At 36.8% G+C, this 9,814-nt stretch overlaps 1 protein-coding gene across 1 annotated transcript; it reads left to right on the top strand.

Annotated features, from left to right (window-relative positions):
* Positions 1-2,920: 2,920 nt before the first annotated feature.
* LOC149567217 (uncharacterized) lies at positions 2,921-4,546 on the top strand. Its single transcript, XM_089816616.1, has one exon. It carries the CDS (start codon positions 2,921-2,923, stop codon positions 4,544-4,546), a length of 1,626 nt encoding a protein of 541 aa, XP_089672742.1.
* The last annotated feature ends 5,268 nt before the right edge of the window (positions 4,547-9,814 follow it).

Raw genomic sequence — 9,814 nt, 5'->3', positions numbered from 1 at the left:
TAGACCGCAAAAAACTAAGGCAACCAACAAAGAGAAGAAAAAAGGTTGGGGACCTCGAGGAGAGAAACAAGACCGAGGGTGACGAAGAGGGAGGGAGAGGGAGAAGGAGGGGGAGAGAGAGCGAGAGTGGAGGAGACGAGGACAGGCATCCACCCGGAGCGAGGGGGAAGGGGGAGAGACAGAGGGGAGCAACGGAGAGCCAGGAAAGAGAAAAGTGGAAGAAAAAGGGGGAGGGGAGAAACCCGAGCTAGGAGGGAAGAACGCGAGGCGAAAGAGGAGGAAGGGAAGACAACAGAGGATGCCAAGAGGTGTTCAGGTTCCAGCCGTCATCGCGATTGAGGTTGGAAGGGTTGTTGAAGATTTCAACAGCCTCTTTGAGTTTCCTCTTGAAGAAGTTGTCTTCCCTGCACACAACAAGAGCGTTTTCTAGGGAGACATGATGCTTAGTGGCGGCGAAGTGTTCTGCCAAGGCTGATTTGGCCACTCGTTCATGCCTAATGTCAGCAGCATGTTCTTTGATCCTCGTGTGGATAGAGCGACCAGTTTCACCTATATAAGGAGTGCCACATGAGCACTGGATCTTATAGACGCCCGATTCCAAGAAGACATCCCTGGGGTCTTTAAGCGTGGGGATGTCTTCTTGGAATCGGGCGTCTATAAGATCCAGTGCTCATGTGGCACTCCTTATATAGGTGAAACTGGTCGCTCTATCCACACGAGGATCAAAGAACATGCTGCTGACATTAGGCATGAACGAGTGGCCAAATCAGCCTTGGCAGAACACTCCGCCGCCACTAAGCATCATGTCTCCCTAGAAAACGCTCTTGTTGTGTGCAGGGAAGACAACTTCTTCAAGAGGAAACTCAAAGAGGCTGTTGAAATCTTCAACAACCCTTCCAACCTCAATCGCGATGACGGCTGGAACCTGAACACCTCTTGGCATCCTCTGTTGTCTTCCCTTCCTCCTCTTTCGCCTCGCGTTCTTCCCTCCTAGCTCGAGTTTCTCCCCTCCCCCTTTTTCTTCCACTTTTCTCTTTCCTGGCTCTCCGTTGCTCCCCTCTGTCTCTCCCCCTTCCCCCTCGCTCTGGGTGGATGCCTGTCCTCGTCTCCTCCACTCTCGCTCTCTCTCCCCCTCCTCCCTCTCCCTCCCTCTTCGTCACCCTCGGTCTTGTTTCTCTCCTCGGGGTCCCCAACCTTTTTTCTTCTCTTTGTTGGTTGCCTTAGTTTTTTGCGGTCTACTCTTATTTTTACAGTTATTTATGTGTGTATTCCTTTCCGTTTAATTTTTTTTTTAGTTTTTGGATTCTTTTTTCTTTCCATTTTTCTTTTTCTTCTTAATCTCTCTTTTTTATTTTTTATTTTTTATTTTTATTTTCTTTATTTTATTTTTCTATTTTTATTATTTTTATTTTATTGTACTTTTATAAAATTTCTCTTTTCTTATTTCTCTTTTCCATTTTTGTTTTTACTTTTTGTTCACTTCGCTGTTTTCTTTCCTTGTTATCTTTCTATTAGTTGGTAATTTATTTTGGGTTGATTTCTTTTCTTTTCTTTCTTTTCTTTTTTCCGTTTTTATCGGATTAGTTTTTGTTTTTTACATTTATTTATTTTTATTTTACTTTCGTTTTGCATATTTTTGGTCTTTATATTTTTATTTTTATACACTTGGGGATATTATTTTCGTTTTTCTGACTTTTTACACTTTTTTGTTTATTTTTTCCTTGTTATTCGCATTTCCATTTATTTATTTACTTTTATTTTTATTTTTTATTTTTATTTAAACTCTTTTGTCCTTATTGCCTCGCTCCATTTTCTTTTTCGTTTTACCATTTTTATTTTTTTGTTTCTCTTGTTCGTTTTATTTTTTAGTTGTTTTTTTTAGTTTCTTGCGTTCGTGTTCTACTGGTATTTTTGGCTTATATATATATATATATTCTTATTGATATTTACATTCATATAGATATATATTCGTATATATATCTATACGAATTTATTCACCTTGATTTATTCATTCTTTTAGATTTTCTTTTGTATTTATATATAGTTATACATATATTCTCATAGATATATATATTCGTATAGATGTTCATTTATCCCCCTTGGATATTTATGTAATTTTTTGTTGTTTCTTGGTTTTTGCATGGTTACTGGCTTAGGTTTTTATTTATTTTTTTGTTATTTATTACTTTAATTTATTGATTGTTTGTCCTTGTTTTCTGTTTTGGAATTTTTGATTTTATATATATATATATATATATATATACACTTATTCTCGTTTTTATATTCTTATTTTATTCTTGTTTCGTTATCATTTTCATTTCTCTTCCTTTCTTCCTTGCATTTTCTTCTTTTGAGTTCTCTCCCTCTCCGTCCTTCGTGCCTCCTCGGTTTCCGTGCCCCTTCCCTCCTCTCCATCCTCTTTTTATCCCCTCTCCTAGATTTGCACTCCATTTTTTGCTCTCAGTGACTCAGTGGCATCCTGATGATGGATCATACAGTATGATCCGAAACATTGATGAAAAAACTCTCACACAATCTTCCCCAGAAATTAATTCAATATTCATGGATTGTGGAAATCTGTTTGCTTTGATTGATACCCTTCATGGGAGGGAATTATCAGTGAAATCTAAGAAATTTGAGTTTCTGAGAACCAAGCTCTCAAAGAGGATTGCAGATCTAGCCTTCTTAAAACGATGCAGAGACTCGCAGCTCCTTCCTTCCTTCGTCAAAATCTCGCACCACCTTTGGAATGTTCACACAAGGCACATTTTTTCCCGGGCAGCCTTTTCTCTCCTCAGAGCCATCATCCAATCTGCTAGGAGATCCATTAACAGCCTTAATTGTCAGCTTTTCTTTCTTCACTTGGAGCTCTCTTCGTCGCTTAGACCGGACCTGTGGATTCGCTTGGACATCGCCTCTCATGCCAAAGCTATGGGCCGAACAGAGGAATGCATCAGAAGGCAAAAAAGGAAATTCTACAGACTCCTCAGGAAACAGCAATGCCACTGTTATCCTGGATAAATCAGACTATATTTCCAAGATGTATGACCTTCTCTCAGACCCTGACAGCTATAGGGTTGTTCATCGCAACCCGTGCAGCAAAATCTTGAAGGTGGTCAGATTGGCCATCGCCAACTCCTCGTTTGACGATGCCACCAAGAGGCGTCTCTTGCCCTCCAAAGAGCTTACTCCTCGTATCTATGGCATCCCTAAGATCCATAAACCCAATATTCCTTTAAGGCCCATTGTGGATACTATGGGATCCCCTACCTACAAGCTTGCCTCCTTCTTAGCTAAGCTCTTATCCCCTCATGTCGGTAATGTTGACTCATTTGTCAAGGACTCGCAACACTTTGTTGATTTTATCCGCGATGCCTCGTGCGATGATAAGGCTATCTTGGTCAGCTTTGATGTTGTTTCCCTCTTCACCAAAGTCCCCATCACCGATGCTATTGACATCATCAAGCGCAAGGTCAATTCGGAGGTTGCCTCCTTGGTAGAGTTATGTCTTCGATCCACTTTCTTCTCTTTCCAAGGGGTTATCTACGAACAACTGGATGGTGTAGCCATGGGCTCGCCCCTCTCTCCACTTGTCGCCAACCTCTATATGGAACATTTCGAAGACATTGCTCTACGTTCTTCCCCTCTCAAGCCTAAATGGTGGAAACGTTATGTTGATGACACCAACGTCTGTTGGCCCCATGGCCTTGATAAGCTTGAAGAGTTTCATGCGCATCTCAACAATGTGGCTTCTTGCATTTCTTTTACCAAAGAGGTTGAATCTGCCAAGTGCTTACCTTTTCTTGACATCTTGATCATCAGGAAACCTGATGGTTCCTTAGGTCGCAAGGTTTTCCGCAAAGCCACTCATACCGACCGCTATCTTCATGCTGCTTCGCATCACCACCCTAGCCAAAAAGTGGGTATTATCAAAACCCTTGCCTTGAGAGCCTTCCGTATTTGCGATGTGGACAACTTAAACCTTGAGCTTTCCCACCTCCGCCAAGTCTTCCTATGGAATGGCTACTCGCACAAACAAATCTCTCGGGCTTTCAAGCTTGCTAGGTCTTTCTCGCGCGCCTCCTCTCCCCCAGACCCCTCTTCTTTTGTCTCTCTTCCTTTCGTTGCCGGCATCTCTCACAAGATCGCCAAAATTCTTACCAAGCATGGTGTGCGGGTGGCTTTCAGACCCTTGACCACCTTAAAAAATTGCATCCCCTCGCTTAAAGACCCCAGGGATGTCTTCTTGGAATCGGGCGTCTATAAGATCCAGTGCTCATGTGGCACTCCTTATATAGGTGAAACTGGTCGCTCTATCCACACGAGGATCAAAGAACATGCTGCTGACATTAGGCATGAACGAGTGGCCAAATCAGCCTTGGCAGAACACTCCGCCGCCACTAAGCATCATGTCTCCCTAGAAAACGCTCTTGTTGTGTGCAGGGAAGACAACTTCTTCAAGAGGAAACTCAAAGAGGCTGTTGAAATCTTCAACAACCCTTCCAACCTCAATCGCGATGACGGCTGGAACCTGAACACCTCTTAGCATCCTCTGTTGTCTTCCCTTCCTCCTCTTTCGCCTCGCATTCTTCCCTCCTAGCTCGGGTTTCTCCCCTCCCCCTTTTTCTTCCACTTTTCTCTTTCCTGGCTCTCCGTTGCTCCCCTCTGTCTCTCCCCCTTCCCCCTCGCTCTGGGTGGATGCCTGTCCTCGTCTCCTCCACTCTCGCTCTCTCTCCCCCTCCTTCTCCCTCTCCCTCCCTCTTCGTCACCCTCGGTCTTGTTTCTCTCCTCGGGGTCCCCAACCTTTTTTCTTCTCTTTGTTGGTTGCCTTAGTTTTTTGCGGTCTACTCTTATTTTTACAGTTATTTATGTGTGTATTCCTTTCCGTTTAATTTTTTTTTTAGTTTTTGGATTCTTTTTTCTTTCCATTTTTCTTTTTCTTCTTAATCTCTCTTTTTTATTTTTTTATTTTTATTTTTATTTTCTTTATTTTATTTTTCTATTTTTATTATTTTTATTTTATTGTATTTTTATAAAATTTCTCTTTTCTTATTTCTCTTTTCCATTTTTATTTTTACTTTTTGTTCACTTCGCTGTTTTCTTTCCTTGTTATCTTTCTATTAGTTGGTAATTTATTTTGGGTTGATTTCTTTTCTTTTCTTTCTTTTCTTTTTTCCGTTTTTATCGGATTAGTTTTTGGTTTTTACATTTATTTATTTTTATTTTACTTTCGTTTTGCATATTTTTGATCTTTATATTTATATTTTTATACACTTGGGGATATTATTTTCGTTTTTTTGACTTTTTACACTTTTTTGTTTATTTTTTCCTTGTTATTCGCATTTCCATTTATTTATTTACTTTTATTTTTATTTTTTATTTTTATTTAAACTCTTTTGTCCTTATTGCCTCGCTCCATTTTCTTTTTCGTTTTACCATTTTTATTTTTTTGTTTCTCTTGTTCGTTTTATTTTTTAGTTGTTTTTTTAGTTTCTTGCGTTCGTGTTCTACTGGTATTTTTGGCTTATATATATATATATATATTCTTATTGATATTTACATTCATATATATATATATTCATATATATATCTATACGAATTTATTCACCTTGATTTATTCATTCTTTTAGATTTTCTTTCGTATTTATATATAGTTATACATATATTCTCATAGATATATATATTCGTATAGATGTTCATTTATCCCCTTTGGATATTTATGTAATTTTTTGTTGTTTCTTGGTTTTTGCATGGTTACTGGCTTAGGTTTTTATTTATTTTTTTGTTATTTATTACTTTAATTTATTGATTGTTTGTCCTTGTTTTCTGTTTTGGAATTTTTGATTTTATATATATATATATATATATATATATATATATATATATATATATATATATATATATATATATATATATATATACACTTATTCTCGTTTTTATATTCTTATTTTATTCTTGTTTCCTTATCATTTTCATTTCTCTTCCTTTCTTCCTTGCATTTTCTTCTTTTGAGTTCTCTCCCTCTCCGTCCTCCGTGCCTCCTCGGTTTTCGTGCCCCTTCCCTCCTCTCCATCCTCTTTTTATCCCCTCTCCTAGATATGCACTCCATTTTTTGCTCTCAGTGACTCAGTGGCATCCTGATGATGGATCATACAGTATGATCCGAAACGTTGATGAAAAAACTCTCACACAATCTTCCCCAGAAATTAATTCAATATTCATGGATTGTGGAAATCTGTGTCCTTAATGGAATGTGAGGAAAAAACATTTTTGCTAGTCAATTTCTTCAATTTGATTATATCCATAAGTATGCTTTAATTTATTTGGTGTTTGCTTTAATTGTCACGATGTTTCAGTTGATAGACCAGCAGAGAGCAGTACTGCTAAAGTTGATCCATTTCCTGGAGCAGTTTGTGTGATTAGTATTGGTTCATATGAAGGGACATTATTGCTGAATAAGAAAACTATGTTTTCGTTAAAAGAACGAAAGCTTCCAGGTGCTTTAAAATTGTTTTTATTTAAAGTGTAAAATTAATTTATTTTTATATTACTCGTTTTGGACTGATAAATCCTTTATGTTTTTGTAGGTAATAATGTTTTCTTTGAACATCTTTTTCATATGACATTGAGACTATTCGGACCCACCATACGTAAAAGGTACGTAGTTTCATATCATTGCTACATAATTTTTCTTTTCTTCCATTTACTGTAATATATTAAAGCTATTGATCTAACAATCTATTTGTTTTTAAAAAGGTGGAATTTACAAACCGTGGAATTAAAAAATCAGCTCATTGCATCTTTTGATGAGAAATTTGGAAAAGACATGTTTGACAATGGCCTACTTCTCAAAACAGTAGCAAAGCATATAAAGACTGTGAGGGATCAATATAGAAGGGCTCTTAAGGATAACCCAAAGTACGACCATCCAGCTATGATTCCACCAATGGAGTGGAATGAAATAGTAGAAGATGCAAAGGAGAAAAGGCTATGTGAAGATAGAGATAATGAAGCAACACAGGGCAAAAAGAGGTATGTCATGATAGTATTAAGTACATTATAATCATGCACTAATTATTCGTATTTGTAAATATATAATCTAAGATGTTTGAAATTGTTCATAGATTGCAGGACACATCCGTGGCTACAAAAGCGAGACTAGAAAAGTTTGGCCAACACAAACTTGGCTCTGGTGGCTATATGAATCTCCAATCTCGAGTTGTAAGTAAGAGCAATGATATGAAATAAATTTTTTTAATATAATGTTGCAAACAATTTTGTTTAGTGAAACCATACATACAAAACTAATGATATTAAGCAAAAAATACAGGGCACAAAATTCAATGTGAAGGTCACAGATGAAGATAGAAAACTTGCCTTGAAGGAAGGCTATAAAGTCGTGGTTGCACGCCTACGCGAAGAATCTGTAAGCCTTGCGCAAGAATCCAGTTCACCAAATGATATCTCATAGGTAAATTGGTTAGATGAAAGTAAATGAAATTGAATAGTTGATCCTTTTCTTTTTTGGTATTAGTTTTGAACGTAAATTGATTACATAACAATGTGCATAACATTTTATTGCAGCCTTCATATCCTACCACAGAACCTGCTCCTGACGAAGGCCATAATGTGCATTATAGTGGTGGAGGTATTAATTTGCTATTGGAAATTAATTATGCAATCAGAAATATGAAATGTTCTCCTTCCATTTATTGTCCAAGCATGGTCTTATCCAAACATATATTCTATGTTCATTGTGAAAATCTTTTAGAAAATGTATTGTTTAAAGACTACAACCTCTTCAAACTTTTCTCCAAGTGAGGGTTCCATGCTAATAAAAATATAATAAAAGACCACTTATTAGCATCCTCAAGAATATGCATCTCAAATGACATGAGAGACTTGACTTCCCAGTCTTTAAGATGTGTGTATCTTTATACTTTATAGTCGTCGAGAGTCTTTTTGAATATACACCATCTAAGTTCAAATATTGGTCATAGTTGAAAGAGGATAACAGACTGTAATCACTATGAAGCAAATGGTAACAAAAATATAACATGATTTCATAAAAACAGTTATCTCTCCTTACTGTCTACTATTTTTCTGATTTGGGTTAAGTAAATTGTTTGCATTTCTTGTATTAGGTATTTAGGGTATTATTGAGCAATGACAACCAGGTTTATAGATTGGCAAGCCAATTTATTATATGATTTGGAACATTCACATAGTTTTGTTCTTATTTCTCTAACATCACTACTTTAAAGATTATCTCTGGTTGCTGAAACATATTCATTATTTTAAAATAGGGATCTTTAAGCTTTTGATCAGTAGTTGATTATGATTTCCAACTCTGTACTTTGATAAATCATTTGTTCTAACAAATCTCATAGAGTAAATATTGTGATATTGCTATCATGATTTAACTGTGTAGTATTTGAGTCAAATTTATTGACTCATATTTCATGCGTAGTGCTCAAAATGAATCCATCTCTCATGATAATATTTTTTTGAATATTTCAGAGCATGTTGAACATCATGTCGAAGGAGTGGAACATGTTCCAAGTGTTCAACATGTTGACGTGGCGGCAGATCAAAATGTTAATGTACATGATGTGGCATTGTCAAGTTAAAAAAATGCATGTTATGTTGTACTAGTACTTAATTATAGATTGGTAACAGTTAAAAAAAGAAAAAGAGTATGCCAATTTATCCCATTCACTTGTTCTTGCAACAAAGCCCCCTTTAGTGCAGCAGCCTCCTCCTACTTCAAAGAGGAGGAGTCATCGTAATTTGACATTACACGTGCTAGAAGAGGAGGAGAATGATGCAGATATGGATGCTCCTATGAGCACTTTTTTTAAGAGAGCTCATAAAAACAAAAAGAAGAAATGATGTTTTAAAAATCTTCTTTGATAAACCTTGTTGGATAATGAAAGAACTTTGTTTTAAGTAATTATGTATGAATGATGCGTATTAATACTGATTTTTATCTTATGTTAATGAATATTCTTATGTCTTAATGAAGTCTTGATTACTATTGTGTATTAATGAATTTTATATCATATTAATGAATGTTATGTGATTGTATTGATTGAATGTTATAGTTCATAAATGGATGAATGAATCAATGAAGTATATAATTAGATGATAATGAGTACTTTAGATTGATGTTAGGGGGAGAGGGGTGAGGCTAGATGAGCTTCCACCTTTACGTGGTTGGCCTTGTTAAGTAGAGAATATTATAGTATTCTTGAAACCAAGTGATGCTCAAACTAACATAAAATGGACACTTCGCATGTGGTAGGTCTAAAATGATCCACGACTACTGCTGCCCATAACATGAATTTGTGAAATACATTCTGATATCACCAATTTCAACACTCTATTCGAAGCATAGGAGTGGCCTATAGTCTTAGCATGAATTTTGAGTAATGCCTCATTCTAGATTGCCTTAGAAGTGGTTGGAAGAAGCCTGCACTAGTCTGAGACTATGAACTCTCCCCGCCTTGGCCAAGAAGAACTTGTCAACTCTCTACTATTATTGCAAACTACAAAGTGGTGTGGCTGGTCTGCAACCAACCAATAAGTTCACAATTAAAGGAATGAGCCTTCCTTCACCAAGGATTTCCAAGCAACGATCTCAAGTGTACCAATTTGATCAATGCTCCAATCCTTATTGAGAATCTTGTCCCAATCAATCTCTAGATGAAACGGGGACACAAAGTGACTAGTCAAATGGTGAATAACACCTAAACGTCTGAAACTTTCATCCTTATATCTTCCAAGGTTACTCTATTGAATCCCAACCAGTTCC

Source organism: Cupressus sempervirens, chromosome 3, assembly GCF_028749045.1.
Source record: "Cupressus sempervirens isolate cs-2001-9-10 chromosome 3, ASM2874904v1, whole genome shotgun sequence".
Lineage (NCBI taxonomy): Eukaryota > Viridiplantae > Streptophyta > Pinopsida > Cupressales > Cupressaceae > Cupressus > Cupressus sempervirens.
This window is presented reverse-complemented; position numbering and strand designations above follow the sequence as displayed.

What these genes read in the sequence shown, in the direction of transcription:
- LOC149567217 (XM_089816616.1), top strand. Translation starts at nt 2,921, where the DNA reads ATGCCAAAGCTATGGGCCGAACAGAGGAATGCATCAGAAGGCAAAAAA.